Genomic DNA, 16515 nt, shown 5'->3' with positions numbered 1-16515 from the left:
ATAGATGCAGGAAAAGCTTTTGGCAAAATTCAACACCCATTTATGACAAAAACTCTCCAGAAAGTAGGCATAGAGGGAACTTACGTCAACATAATAAAGGACATATATGACAAACCCACAGCCAACATCGTTCTCAATGGTGAAAAACTCAAACCATCTCCACTAAGTTCAGGAACAAGACAAGGTGGCCCACTCTCACCACTTATTCAACATAGTTTTGGAAGTTTTAGCCACAGCAATCAGAGAATAAAAAGAAATAAAAGGAATCCAAATCGGAAAAGAAATGAAACTGTCACTGTTTGCAGATGACATAATACTATACATAGAGAATCCTAAAGATGCTAACAGAAAACTACTAGAGCTAATCAATGAATTTGGTAAAGTAGCAGGATACAAAGTTAATGCACAGAAATCACTTGCATTCCTATACACTAATTATGAAAAATCTGAAAGAGAAATTAAGGAAACACTTCCATTTACCGCTGCAACAAAAAGAATAAAATACCTGGAATAAACCTACCTAAGGAGGCCAAAGACCTCTATTATATTTTTCAGCTCCAGCATATTTGGGGAGTTTCCCATGACTTTTTATAGTAAAAAAGCCACGTGCTCTCTCAAGAAATGTGTATTCTATATAATGACAAAATGAATAGGTAGTGTGATATGACACAAAAAGCACTGGACTGGGAGTCAGGACTACTATTAACTGGCTGTGTGAGCCTTGGAGAAATAAGTGAACCTGTTGTCTTGGCTTCAGTTTCATCTTCAGGAAAATTGAAGTAAATGGACTAGAATCTCTAGGTCATGGGTCTTTAATTGCTATATGTAGCATAACCATTATGTGTGCTGAGGACCAAACTAGCCCAAGTGGTGGCTGGTCAGCAGCCAGTGTCAGGGTGATTGGAAGAGAAAGAGTGGAGAAAGTGATTTCCAAGTTGAAGGCCAGCTTTGGAGAAACCTGCAACTACAGAACGTGAAGCATGGTAAGTATGGTAGATGAACAGGCAAGCCCATGCCTGAAGTTTTTTTTTGTTTAATATTTTTTCATGTAATTCAAGAGGAATTCAAGTGATGTTGACCACTAAGAAAAGAAATAATCTGATTAAAGGGAGACTTGAAGAGGGAATTCTCAGGGCTCCACTAATGTACCTGGAAGGTGAGGGAGTGGAGCACGGGCTTTACGATGGCCACCGACCCAATCACAGCAGAGCATTTCCACTTGCCACTCCTCCCATCATTCCCCTCTATGACTTTGGAGACTGTTACAAAATGTTTGCTTAATAGTGATTTGAGTATTTGTATCTTTTACGTACTTTTCCATGCATTTCAAATTTTTTAAAAATTATGTTAAGATAAAATATGTCCTGAATAATGCTCCCCAAATTTTTAAACTGAGAAGACATGTCTAAGTAGCAATTTGATTCTGGCAAATAAAGTGTGTTAAATTTAAAATTTCATGGGTCAAATTTATACAGAAGACAGGTGGGAGAAAAATCCTTTGAAAAACAAACACATTGTGTGCTTCCTGCCAATAAAAACATAATACTTCCTCATTGTCATTAATAAAAGATAATACTTTCAAAGTTCTGTAGACACTAAAAAGAAAGAAAACACTCAAATGCGTCACCTATTTCCACATTCAATTCTGAGAAGCTATATAAATTTCTCCAGCCTGTGGCAAAAAACACCAAACCAACCATAAGTCCGAGAGCAATCATCTCTGGACAGCAGCTATGCAGCTGGCCGTGCTGACCGTGCTGTACGCTGTGAGTGTGCTGCCTGGCACCCTGGCCGTGCAGCTTCCCCAGAAGGCAGGAGGCATGAGTGGGCTGCCGTGGGAACAGGCTCAGGTATGTCACTGGCCCACTCACCTGGGCCTCCACAGGCTCACCATCAGCATTAGGAAGTATGTTTTTCAATTTTAATAATTTTTCTGATTATATAGGTAATATATGTTTTAATCAAGTAGCTGTTAAGAGCAAGCTTTGGAGCCTTCCCAAAGTGGATTCAAGTTCCAACTCCTCCACTCAACTGTGTAGATGAACACAGGAATGTTATTAAACTTCTCTGAGCTTCAGTTTTCTAATTTGGAAGTTGGATAATATAATGATATCAACCAAATGGGGGTGTTGTGAAGCACTTTACAGAGTACCTGAGACATATTCAATAAATTGAAGTCCTTATTGCTACTATTATTTATTGTAACTTGAGATTTTTCTCATAATGAGCAAAGTGTTGCCTCTTAAGATGAGGACTGCTTGTGATGGAGAGACTTGAAAAGAAAAAATGAGGGTATAAGTTGCAGTCCTCCCACTGACAAGCCAATGATGATGGGCAAGGCATGAACTTCTGACTTTGTTTTCTCATATATCTAATAGAGACAATAATACTGTGTTTTATACCTCACAGGATTATTCTAGAGAATAAAGGAAGTGGTAACAATACCAATTATCATGTATGTAACAATTGCAGATTATAAAGTACTTCATATATATTGTGTCATTGAATCCTTAGCTCTATCCTGGGAAAAAGAAGAAACGAAAGTAAGGTTAATTCACATACTTACTAACTGTAGAGATAAGAATCAAGGACAAGTTCTGGTTCAAAAATCATGTTCTTTCCAATATACTACTTAATAAGTAGTCTAATAAGTGTAAGTAATTATTACCTGGTAAAATAATGGGACATCTACTCCTAAGTATTGTTTATAAATTTAAGCCTTAAGCATAAGAAAAGTTGTGTTTTATTTCACACTAACTTTGACTTTTTAAAAGTCCATCTAATACATTGGACTGAACCATATGAAATCAGTGATATTTGACAGGTTTTTTTTTCTCCAAAGGAGCAATTTCATATGGGTCCACCTAATGGACTCTACAGAAGGAGTACACTTGCAAGAGTATTGAGTCCCTTTACCCATGGTGCACGTTGCCAATAAACCAGAGGGAGGTTCTCTAGGTTTAAAGGAAGGCAGGAAAATTCATCTTAAGGATGCAGAGAGATTTCTTACAAAGGGTGTCTTTGTAAAGCCTGTAGCTCTGGAAGGGAAAAAAATGAGGTATTTGTTTTCAAATCAGGGATTAATTGCTAATTGTCATGGGTGAACAATAAGTGTTTGTTGTATTGAATGAAATACAGTCGTTGGTAACAGGAAGACAGAGTACAATATTGCTAAGGTTACTTATATAAAGTGCATACTCCTAAGCGGTTCTCAGACAAGTAAACATTACCACCTACTCCAAATTAGATTGCAAATGAGTGAGCCAATGTTTAAATCATTTCAAAGATATTATCACACATTATATAACACTATACATTTTTCTGATGAAATGGGCTTTGGAATCAGAACACAAGTTCAAATACCAGCTCCTTTGGTTACTCATGGGGTGACCTCGTGCAACTTATTTCACTCTCCTGAGCCATGATTCTTCAAATGTGAAATAGGAAAATAATGCCATACCTTACTTCACAGGGTGGTTATGAGGTTTAAATGAGATAAGTAATGTAAAGCTCCTGTTATAGTCCCTGGCACTACTAAGTGCTTAATAAAAGTCCTTTGCTGCTGTTGTTATTTCATTCACTTTCTATTTTTTCCTATTTAGGCTGCTGGACTGCCATCCTCATACCCATTCACTAGTGTCCTTTAAGAAATTCCCAGGGACCCAATTGCCCATGGAATACACCTGAGAGACCTGCTTTATCCTGCAGTCTCACAAAGAGGGTTTTATTAAGGAGTTAGCCATGGAAAGAGCACTGGCCTGGCAGTCAAGAAACTCAGAGCCAGTTCTGCTACTAACTTAACATGTGACCCCAGGGCAAATCATTTAGTTACTAAGAGTTCTGATCTCTTCACCTGGAGAATACGTATATAAAACAAAATAATGTCATAATAACCTTTCCCAGGACTAAAATATTAAGACCTTTAACCTCAGCTGGGATCTGATCTCCAGAGAATTTTAGAAAGGGCTGGGTGACTTCGGATCTCCCCATAGGGTCTCTGATGCCAAGGAGAGGTCTCAGCTGTGCCCCTTGAGGGCACACTGGGCACTCTTCCTGATTGGCTATTACAAACAAGTCTATGTTTTATAAAGTATACAGTGTGTTTCTCTTCAAAACGTTTAATGGGATAAAAGAAAAATGGAGGGACTCTTTTGCTCATGAAATGAAATGGCAGTGCTTCATCATCAATATTAAGTTTTCTTTTCATTAATGCACTCTTGTTTTACTTGTTTACTATGTAAGTATTCTGCCTTCACACTACTATTTGGGTCCACAGGAGTCAGAAGCAAAGATGTGCAGACTTCTGAGCTAAAAGAAGACAATAAACAAGAATTATAGATCAATTACTCTCTTTCCAATAGGACTATCTGAAAAGATTTTATCCATCTGATTCAAAAATAAGGGACCCCAATAGTTTAGAAGTCAAACTCAAGCAGATGCAAAAATTTTTTCGCCTGCCTATAACTGGAACATTAAGCTCCCACATTATAGAAATCATGCGGAAGCCCAGATGTGGAGTGCCAGATGTTGCAGAATATTCCCTATTCCCAGATCGCCCAAAATGGACTTCCAAAGTGGTCACCTACAGGTTAGTTTTGCTTTGGCTCATTTTAGCAAAAACAGTAAAGCCTATTTCCTAAAAGGTCAAACATTGTTTTCTTGTTTTCTACCAGAATCGTGTCATATACTCGAGACTTACCACATGTCATAGTGAATCAATTAGTGGCAAAGGCCTTCAACGTGTGGAGCAAAGAGATCCCACTGAGCTTCAAGAGAGTTAGCTGGGGAATTGCTGATATCATGATTGGCTTTGCAAGAGGAGGTAAGGAAGATTCCTGCAGGCTGATCCTGTGTGCTATTTTGCTTGTTATTTATATCAGTGCCCTCCTCTTTCTCGGATTTAAAAATCTTTAAAGAGATATAGATAGATGATAGATAGATAGATCATCTCATTAAAGATCAATGTTCTTACACTTTTTCTAGTCCATTAACTTCGAGCCACTTTTTATAGCAGAAGATGGCAAACTATGGCCCATGAGCCAAATCTGTAAATAGTTATTAGAACACAGCCATGGTCCTTCAATTACCTATTGTCTATGAGTGCTTTGGGGCTACAATGGCAGACTTTAGCAATTCCGACAGAGGTCTTCAAGCCCACAAATCTGGTCCTTCACAGAAAATGTTTGCCAACCTCTGTTTTGTAACATGAATCATGATATACATATATATTTATGGGACAGTTTAAAATATATCTAACATCAACATTAAACCAAAAGAAGAGGTTACAACTTCCAAAGGCCTTAAGTGGTCTCCAAGAAGTGAACAGTCCCTGTGGCTTATTGCCAACACGCTTCATGTAGTAAAAAGTAGAAAATAGAGAACTTTCATATTAAAGGGCTTAAGGAGATATAACCCATATACATGAACTGCTATTAATTGCTGGTGTTTCATGGTGCAAATTTAGAGGAAAATGTTGGTCTTCTTGGCCTGCTTTAATGTTAAACTTCCTGGGTGCTGTGAATTTAGCCGAAATTTGAGCTTCAACCACAATATTAACAAGACTGAAGAAAACCTTACAGAAAAGCACTGATCATGGTACTCCATGTTTTTCAAGAACTGGATAAACTGGATATGGCCTGACACCAATTTGAAAATAAATGTCTCTGCATCACAAATAAAAGCACTATCAAAATCTATTTTAAGACACCTTGAGCACAGTTCTTCAAGGGACTGTCTACTACATCCGCAAAGAAAAAGCTGGGTTTTTAAGAAAACGTATATTAAATGGTATGCAGTTATCTGCTGAATCCAGTACTCAAACTCATTGTGCACTCTGCCACCATCCAGCTAAGGAAAATGATCAAACATAACACTTAGATGCCACCATAAGTAGGATGTGAATGTATTTAAAGTCCATATCAGTAAGCTTTCAACATGTGGTGGTTATCAGGGATGAGCAGTGGTTCTGTGAAAGAAAAAGTCCCTGTGACAAATAAACACCCAAACCACCCTGTGTATGCAGCTGACTGCTTGGGGCTAATCTTTCTAACGTCAATAATCATGTACTATAAACTAAAAGATGAAATGACTGGAGATAAATTCAGTCACTAAAGGCAATTACCACTTTTTCTTTCAGCTCACGGGGACCCCGACCCATTTGATGGGCCAGGAAACACACTGGCTCATGCCTTTCCACCTGGGCCAGGCCTGGGAGGAGATGCTCACTTTGATGAGGATGAACGCTGGACTGATGCTAGCAGTATAGGTACAGCATCCCAAATCTCTTCCACTACATATCCTTTTTAAAATCCTGAACTTTTTATACTTAACTATCTTTGACAATTGAAAGCAATTAATAATAGTTATTGAGCACTTGCTAACTGCCACCTCTGTGCTTTAAATGCATTATTGCATTTAATATGCTCATAATGCTCCATATATAGAAGATAGATACTCAGGCTACAGAGTCAAAAAATGTTGGGTTCAATTTGCTTTACCTCTACCAATTACTCACTTTGTGTCTTTGGGCAAGTTATTTAACTTCTCTGAGCCTCAGTTTCCTTATCTATGAAATAGGACTATAAATAATTCTTACCTCACAGGATTGCTGTTGGAATTAAATGAGATAATGCTTATGCAGTGCTTAGCACAGTGCTTGGTATATATTAATAATTCAATAAATTATAGCCCTTCTATATATATCCCCAAAATAAGTTTTTTAATTGAAGGTGAAAGAGGAGCAGAGACTATGATATTTGAGAAGTATATACAGTTCTGATATTATTCACTGTTTTTCAGAAAGAACCCACACCATAACCCAGCCTATCATATTCATCACTTTACAAAGTAGAAGATCATAGACAAAACAGAAAACTAATGAAGAGAAGCTCTAGATAAATAACCCTAACTGGAGACAATGCTTTTTTTTTTTTTAACATCTTTATTGGAGTATAATTGCTTTACAATGGTGTGTTAGTTTCTGCTTTATAACAAAGTGAATCAGTTATACATATACATATGTCCCCATATCTCTCCCTTCTTGCATCTCCCTCCTTCCCACCCTCCCTATCCCACCCCACTAGGTGGTCACAAAGCATCAGGCTGATCTCCCTGTGCTATGGGGCTGCTTCCCACTAGCTAGCTATTTTACGTTTGGGAGTGTATATATGTCCATGCCACTCTCTCACTTTGTCACAGTTTACCCTTCTCCCTCCCCATATCCTCAAGTCCATTCTCTAGTAGGTCTGTGTCTTTATCCCTGTCTTACCCCTAGGTTCTTCATGACATTTTTTTTTCTTAAATTCCATATATATGTGTTAGCATACGGTATTTGTATTTCTCTTTCTGACTTACTTCACTCTGTATGACAGACTCTAGGTCCATCCACCTCATTACAAATAGCTCAATTTCGTTTCTTTTTATGGCTAATATTCCATTGTATATACGTGCCACATCTTCTTTATCCATTCATCCGATGATGGACACTTAGGTTGTTTCCATCTCCGGGCTATTGTAAATAGAGCTGCAATGAACATTTTGGTACATGACTCTTTTTGAATTATGGTTTTCTCAGGGTATATGCCCAGTAGTGGGATTGCTGGGTCATATGGTAGTTCTATTTGTAGTTTTTTAAGGAACCTCCATACTCTTCTCCATAGTGGCTGTACTAATTCACATTCCCACCAGCAGTGCAAGAGTGTTCCCTTTCTTCCACACCCTCTCCAGCATTTATTGTTTGTAGATTTTTTGATGATGGCCGTTCTGAGCGTTGTGAGATGATATCTCAGTGTAGTTTCGATTTGCGTTTCTCTAATGATTAATGATGTTGAGCATTCTTTCATGTGTTTGTTGGCAGTCTGTATATCTTCTTTGGAGAAATGTCGATTTAGGTCTTCTGCCCATTTTTGGATTGGGTTGTTTGTTTTTTTGTTATTGAGCTGCATGAGCTGCTTGTAAATTTTGGAGATTAATCTTTTGTCAGTTGCTTCATTTGCAAATATTTTCTCCCATTCTGAGGGTTGTCTTTTGGTCTTGTTTATGGTTTCCTTTGCTGTGCAAAAGCTTTGAAGTTTCATTAGGTCCCATTTGTTTATTTTTGTTTTTATTTCCATTTCTCTAGGAGGTGGGTCAAAAAGGATCTTGCTGTGATTTATGTCATAGAGTGTTCTGCCTATGTTTTCCTCTAAGAGCTTGATAGTTTCTGGCCTTACATTTAGGTCTTTAATCCATTTTGAGCTTATTTTTGTGTATGGTGTTAGGGAGTGATCTAATCTCATACTTTTACATGTACCTGTCCAGTTTTCCCAGCACCACTTATTGAAGAGGCTGTCCTTTCTCCACTGTACATTTTTTAAAAAGTGGCTACTGGTTACTGGCCCTGAAAGTGAAATGAGTACTCGTGTTTGGCAATGGGAATTCACCACTACAGTGATGCCTTGCCGTGAAAATCTAACCTATGTAAAATTATGACACTGCTTCCGTTTCACATCTTGCATACCTTTTTCATTCTTCCTTCTTCCCATTCAAGGTAAGTTAAAGACAGCTTCCTTCAATCTAATGCACCACAATTGGAACTCTGGCCACTCAAACACATTCACACTTTCCCCCTTATTTGCAAAGCCTTTCTATGAGTCTGAGGGAGAGAGAGCACATACATAATACACTTTAACAAATCAAAAGCAAATCCCAGCATCGCCTGGAGTTCCTGCCTTATGGTCGTGCTTTCTCAAAGCCAACTTTCTCTCTCCTGCTATTCAAAGTCACTATCATTTATTGAATAGCCATTATTATTTTCCAGATATTGGGAAACTCATTATGACAAATCGACAAGGTAGGAATTACTATCTCCATTTAACAGATGAGGAACTGAGACTCAGAAATACCCATTAATTTGTCCAAAGTTGTCCAGCTAGTAAGTAGCAGAGCTGGGTTTCAAAACCAGGTCTTTATACAATACTTAGAAGCCTTTGCTTTCCTCTACTGAATACTGCTATCTGAGTGATTACATAAGAAGCAAATAGGCAGAAATACATTATATTAAAAAAAAGTGATGAGATTAAAGCACTACTATTCTTTTTTTTTAAACTTTATTGAAGTATAGTTGATTTAGTGTTGTGTTAATTTCTGCTGTACTGCAAAGTCATTCAGTTATACACATATTCTTTTTCATATACTTTTCCATTATGGTTTATCACAGGATATTGAATAGAGTTCCCTGTGCTTTACAGTAGGAACTTGTTGTTTATCCATTCTATATATAATGGTTTGCATCTGCTAATCCCAAACTCCCAATCCTTCCCTCCCACACCCCCACTTGGCAACCATGAGTCTGCTCTCAATGTCTGTGAGTCTGTTTTTGTTTCATAGATATGTTCATTTGTGTCATATTTTAGATTCCACATATAAGTGATATCAGATGGCATTTGTCTTTTTCTTATTTCACTTAGTATGATATCTCAGGTCCATCCATGTTGCTGCTAATGGCATTATTTCATTATTTTCTATGGCTGAGTAGTATTCCATCATATAAATGTACCACATCTGCATTTTTTTAACATCTTTATTGAGTATAATTGCTTTACAGTGGTGTGCTAGTTTCTGCTGCATAACAAAGTAAATCAGCTATATGTATACATATAACACCATAACTCCTCCTTCTTGCGTCTCCCTCCTACCCTACCTATCTCACCCCTCTAGGTGGTTAAAAAGCACCAAGCTGATCTCCCTGTTCTGTGTGGCTGCTTTCCAATAGCTCTCTATTTTACATTTGGTAGGGTATATATGTCCATGCCACTCTCTCACTTCATCCCAGCTTACCCTTGCCCCTCCCCATGTCCTCAAGTCCATTCTCTATGTCTGCATCTTTATTCCTGTCCTACTCTGAGGTTCTTCAGAACCCTTTTTTTTTTTTTAAGATTCCATATATATGTGTTAGCATACGGTACTTGTTTTTCTCTTTCTGACTTATTTCATTCTGTATGACAGAATGTAGGTCCATCCACCTCGCTACAAATAACTCAATTTCGTTTCTTTTTATGGCTGAGTAATATTCCATTGTATATAAGTGCCACATCTTTTTACCTATTCATCTGTCGATGGACACTTAGGTTGCCTCCTGGCTACTGTAAATAGTGCTGCAATGAATATTGGGTACATGGCTCTTTTTGAATTATGGCTCTCTCTGGGTATATGCCCAGCAGTGGGATTGCTGAGTCGTATGCTAGTTCTATTTTTAGTTGTTTAAGGAACCTCCATAGTGGCTGTACCAATTTACATTCCCACCAACAGTGCAAGAGGGTTCCCTTTTCTCCTCACTCCCCCCCTGCATTTATTGCTTCTAGATATTTTGATGATGGCCATTCTGACTGGTGTGAGGTGATACCTCATTGTAGTTTTGATTTGCATTTCTCTAATGATTAGTGATGTTGAACATCCTTTCATGTGTTTGTTGGCAATCTGTATATCTTGTTTAGAGAAATGTCTTTTTAGGTCTTCTGCCCATTTTTGGACTGGGTTGTTTGATTTTTTGATATTGAACTGCAAGAGCTGCTTGTATATTTTGGAGATTAATCTTTTGTCAGTTGCTTCATTTGCAAATATTTTCTCCCATTCTGAGGGTTGTCTTTTGGTCTTGTTTATGGTTTCCTTTGCTGTGTGTGCAAAAGCTTTTAAGTTTCTTTAGGTCCCATTTGTTTATTTTTGTTTTTATTTCCATTTCTCTAGGAGGTGGGTCAAAAAGGATCTTGCTGTGATTTATGTCATAGAGTGTTCTGCCTATGTTTTCCTCTAAGAGTTTTATAGTTTCTGGCCTTACATTTAGGTCTTTAATCCATTTGGAGTTTATTTTTGTGTATGGTTTTATGGAGTGTTCTAATTTCATTCTTTTACATGTAGTTGTCCAGTTTTCCCAGCACCACTTATTGAAGAGGCTGTCTTTTCTCCATCGTATATTCTTACCTCCTTTGTCAAAGTAAGGTGACCATAGGTGCATGGGTTTATCTCTGGGCTTTCTATCCTGTCCCATTGGTCTATATTTCTGTTTTTGTGTCAGTACCATACTGTCTTGATTACTGTAGCTTTGTACTGTAGTCTGAAGTCAGGGAGCCTGATTTCTCCAGCTCCATTTTTCTTTCTCAATATTGCTTTGGTATTCAGGGTCTTTTGTGCTTCTGTACAAATGTGAAATTATTTGTTCTAGTTCTGTGAAAAATGCCGTTGGTAATTTGATAGGGATTGCGTTGAATCTGTAGATTGCTTTTGGTAGTATAGTCATTTTCACAATGTTGATTCTTCCAATCCAAGAACATGGTATATCCCTCCATCTGCTTGTATCCTCTTTCATTTCTTTCATAAGAGTCCTATAGTTTTATGCATACAGGTCTTTTGTCTCCTCAGGTAGGTTTATTCCTAGATACTTTATTCTTTTTGTTGCAGTGGTAAATGGGAGTGTTTCCTCAATTTCTCTTTCAGATTTTTCGTCATTAGCATATAGGAATGCAAGAGATTTCTGTGCATTAATTTTGTATCTTGCTACTCTACCACATTCATTGATTAGCATTAGTAGTTTTCTGGTAGCATCGTTAGGATTCTCTATGTATAGTATTATGTCATCTGCAAACAGTGACAGCTTTACTTCTTCTTTTCTGATTTGGATTCTTTTTCTTTCTTTTTCTTCTCTGATTGCTGTGGCTAAAACTTCCAAAACTATGTTGAATAATAGTGGTGAGGGTGGGCAACCTTATCTTCTTCCTCATCTTAGTGTAAATGGGTTCAGTTTTTCACCATTGAGAACGATGTTGGCTGTGGGTTTGTCATATATGGCCTTTATTATGTTGACACAAGTTCCCTCTATGACTACTTTCTGGAGGGTTTTTATCATAAATCGGTGTTGAATTTTGTCAAAAGCTTTTTCTGCATCTATTGAGATGATCATATGGTTTTTATTCTTCAGTTTGTTAATATGGTGTATCTCACTGACTGATTTGAGTATATTGAAGAATCCTTGCATTCCTGGGCTAAACCCCACTCGATCATGGTGTATGATCCTTTTAATGTGCTGTTGGATTCTGTTTGCTAGTATTTTGTTGAGGATTTTTGCATCTATGTTCATCAGTGATATTGGCTTGTAGTTTTCTTTTTTTGTGACATCTTTGTCTGGTTTTGGTATCAGGGTGATGGTGGCCTCTTAGAATGAGTTTAGGAGTGTTCCTGCCTCTGCTATATTTTGGAAGAGTTTGAGAAGGATAGGTGTTAGCTCTTCTTTAAATGTTTGATAGACTGCCTTTGAAGCCATCTGGTCCTGAGCTTTTGTTTGTTGGAAGGTTTTTAATCATAATTTCAATATCAGTGCTTGTGATTGGTCTGTTTATATTTTCTATTTCTTCCTGGTTCAGTCTCATAAGGTTGTGCTTTTCTAAGAATTTGTCCATTTCTTCCAGGTTGTCCATTGTATTGGCATATAGTTGCTTGTAGTAATCTCTCATGATCCTTTGTATTTCTGCAGTGTCAGTTGTTACTTCTCCTGTTTCATTTCTAATTCTGTTGATTTGAGTCTTCCCTTTTGTCTTGATGAGTCTGGCTCATGGTTTATCAATTTTGTTTATCTCTGAAAAATCCAGCTTTTATTTTTATTGATCTTTGCTATTGTTTCCTTCATTTCTTTTTCATTTATTTCTGATCTGATCTTTATGATTTCTTTCCTTCTGCTGACTTTCGGGGTTTTTTTGTTCTTTCTTTCTCTAATTGCTTTAGGTGTAAGGTTAGGTTGTTGATTTGAGATGTTTCTTGTTTCTTGAGGTAGGATTGTATTGCTATAAACTTCCCTCTTAGAACTGCTTTTGCTGCATCCCATAGGTTTTGGGTCATCGTGTTTTCATTTTCATATGTTTCTAGGTATTTTATTTATTTCCTCTTTTATTTCTTCAGTGATCTCTTGGTTATTTAGTAGTGTATTTTTTAGCCTCCATGTGTTTGTATTTTTTACAGATTTTTTCCTGTAATTGATATCTAGTCTCATAATGTTGTGGTTGGAAAAGATACTTGATATGATTTCAATTTTCTTAAATTTACCAAGGCTTGATTTGTGACCCAAGATATGATCTATCCTAGAGAATGTTCCAGGAGCACTTGAGAAGAAAGTGTATTCTGGTTTTTTTGGATGGAATGTCCTATAAATATCAATTAAGTACATCTTGTTTAATGTATCATTTAAAGCTTGTGTTTGCTTATTTATTTTCATTTTGGATGATCTGTCCATTGGTGAAAGTGAGTTGTTTAAGTCCCCTACTATGACTGTGTTACTGTTGATTTCCCCTTTCATGGCTGTTAGCACTTGCCTTATGTATTGAGGAAAGAACTACTATTCTGATTCCTCTTCTAAACCTTCCGCCCTCGTGAAGGCCTGGAGACAAATAAGCTAACTATGGAGAATTTAAACGGTTAGGTATTTTATAGTTATTTTATTTTTATTATTATCTATTTTGATTTTATTATATATATAGTTATTTTTTACAGTTACTGTATGTCTCTTTTGTTGCAGGAGTTAATTTCCTGTATACTGCAACTCATGAACTTGGCCATTCCTTGGGTCTGGATCATTCATCTGATCCTAATGCTGTGATGTATCCAACTTATGGAGAAGGCGATTACAAGAATTTCAAACTTTCACAGGATGATATCAATGGAATTCAGAAATTATATGGTAATATTTATGATTTCCATATTTCCAATGTCTCCTTAAGACATTGCCTCCTTTGGGTAGGCTTGAATGAGAAAGACTGGGAAATAGGTATTTACTTGGAAAAACACACTGGAACTTTTATATCTAAAAGCCTATTGAGGGGAGAAATTTGAGACATTAGATACTTGAAATTTAATCATGCTATTTTATACTATGAGGATATTGATTTTAAGTTTTAAGTAATATAGTATCATTTGGTGAGATCATGAAAATGATGCTCTCAAACGTTTTTTATAAGCTGCCACTCACTCTTCTTTCTTGCTTGGTTCAAATACTTTAGGGAGCCTCCCCCATAGGGACGGACAGAGGAACATAACACCTTCCCCCGTAGCTTCCTGCTCCCAAGGGTTTGGCCCTAGGTCCTTAAAAGTTACCCAATTTTTCCTGCCTGTATATATGCATAGGGAAATGGGTTAACCATAGACAGTGACTTCTTATTATTGCTGGTCATGATGGGTATGAATATACCATGTCCCAATCTACACTTTTTTGTTTTAATCAAGTTTCAAATTCAATTTAAAAGAATAAACTGATTTGTATTTGCTTGATCAAGTCAAAAAGAGTAATGTGAGAAAGGAATCAAAGGACAAGGATAAAAAGCCATGTCTCTAGATAAAGATGAGAATAATAAGAGTCAAAGAAGCTAAATAAATCGTCCAAGGACAAGAAGCTGCTGAATTCTTGAACAAAGATTCCAAGCCAGGGCTGCATGATTTCACATTCTTTCTACTTCATATTTCAGCCTATCACTACTTAATATGCTTCTAAAAGCAATTTGGAAAAGAAAATACATACAGAATGATATCTTTAAGTACACAGATATAATTAAACCTTTCCGGCAAATTACCAGGATGATAAGAATATTCGGCAAAAAGATAACATAAGAGTCTCTGAATGTTTAGAAGAGCAATGAAAGTGCTTCCACATAATAAATAATGTAATGTCCTCAGGGGGAAATTACTCCTGTAGGATAATGGATTTAAGCTATCCGTTGAACCTATAACTTACTATCAATCAGCATCTCCCAAACTGTGTTCCCAGAACACTGATCCTACCAGACAATTCCCCAAAACAAGATGCTTTGGAGAAACAAGTTCAAAAACCACTACCTACTGTATTTAAAATGCAGAGGATGTTAAAAATGATCTAACAAACTGTCATTTAACTCAGTACTTCCCAAATTATAATCCTTTTTGTGGCACACCCATTGAGCTCTCTCAGAATAGCATTTCAGAGAACACGTTTTGGAAAATACCATTAACTGTACCACAAAGTTCTGACTTAAGGAGCTGCTGCTGTCCAAAAAAGTTCACGGAACACTGACAATTGTTGGTAAAGTCAACACCAACAAAACAGAAAATAGTACCTCCCCTTATATAAAACTATGGAACTTACAGAATACTCTATGGCATGTATAACTATCTTTGAACCTTAAGAAAATTAGAAAGGGCCTGAAAAACGTTCTTCGGCAGACTGGTTAGATTTAACATAAAGAAGATGGATTAGTGCATTAAATCCTTAAGTATTAGACAGTGAAGTGCCTCTAGTCAAAGCTGGAAAGAGGTAGCTTCTGGACAAATGAAAGTAAGATTTAATTACATAGGTTTTTAATGTAGGTAGTTTATTAATACAATAAGTGATGTGAGCAGAAAATATAAATTCAAAAGAATGTGGTTAAACTCATGGATATAAAATTCCCAACGTTCCTTTCAGAATAATAAAAATAATAGCTAAAATGCATCAAGTTTTTATAGTGTACCAGGCATTTCATGTGCAATAGCTTATTTAATTCAACAATCCAATGAGTTGTTACTGTCCTCATTTTACAGGCTGGTAATCTAACATGAAGAGAAGCTAAGTAATAACTTACACAAGATCACATGGCTGGTAAAATGACAGAGTGAAAAGACAGGGTGCAAAGATATCTGACCACCCAGGGACTACACTCCATACAGTGTTGCCTTTTTAGCCTTTGGAGGTTGTTCTTCAGAACTGTTGTCCCAGGCACAGAAACTGGGCTGGGTAAATGATGGACTGTACATACTGTGACATTTCTTGTGTTTTTATAGTCTTAGGATTTTTTAATATGTTTTATACGTTGTCAGAATGTTCTTATTTTGTCTCTTCACAGGAAAGAGAAATGATTCAAGAAAAAATTAGGAACTTCAGGGAGAACACACATTCATTCATTGGATTCTATATAGTTGTTCCCAACCAGAATTAAAGAACACTGTTGCTGCACTCCATTTACCCCTTGCTGCCTCCATCCTTGTATTGTGGTTGGTTTTCGTACATCTCTCTCCCCCTCATCTATGACTCTCCTCAAGCGACATGCACTTGGTGGATGTCAATAAATGTTAAATACATAGATAAATAAAATTTTTATTCCATGGTAAAATAATTTCTATTTGGAAATACTGTTTCTGTGGCAAGAGAAGATATGCTAAGACTAAGACCAGAAAAAAGAATTAAATAACCCCACCACATTATTTTGGGACTTCAGCTGCACCTCACCCTATCACTAGTTGGGTAAGGTATAGTATAGTATAGTATAGTATAGTATAGTATAGTATAGTATAGTATAGTATAGTGCAGTACAGTACAGTACAGTATAGTATAAACCAAGATAGTATAACCAAAAGGTACCTTAAGTTCCTCTCATCCTTTGGTCCAATCCCTCACTCTGAGTATTCTGGGAAGTCCAAATCTTCCCACAAAATGTGTGTGAATTCCCAGGGATTTACATTCTCATAGTCCCTTCTGGCACCAAGTTCCTG

General features: G+C 36.9%; 1 protein-coding gene across 1 annotated transcript; it reads left to right on the top strand.

Moving 5' to 3' along the window:
- The first annotated feature begins 1733 nt into the window (after window positions 1-1733).
- MMP7 (matrix metallopeptidase 7) lies at window positions 1734-15898 on the top strand. Its single transcript, XM_060160873.1, has 6 exons — window positions 1734-1850; window positions 4362-4588; window positions 4674-4822; window positions 6137-6265; window positions 13538-13699; window positions 15870-15898. Exons 1-6 carry the CDS (start codon window positions 1734-1736, stop codon window positions 15896-15898), a joined length of 813 nt encoding a protein of 270 aa, XP_060016856.1.
- Window positions 15899-16515: the final 617 nt, after the last annotated feature.

The sequence above is a fragment of the Lagenorhynchus albirostris genome, chromosome 9 (assembly GCF_949774975.1).
Source record: "Lagenorhynchus albirostris chromosome 9, mLagAlb1.1, whole genome shotgun sequence".
Classification (NCBI taxonomy): domain Eukaryota; kingdom Metazoa; phylum Chordata; class Mammalia; order Artiodactyla; family Delphinidae; genus Lagenorhynchus; species Lagenorhynchus albirostris.
The sequence above is the reverse complement of the archived record's forward strand: the minus strand, read 5'-3'. Positions and strand labels throughout refer to the sequence as shown.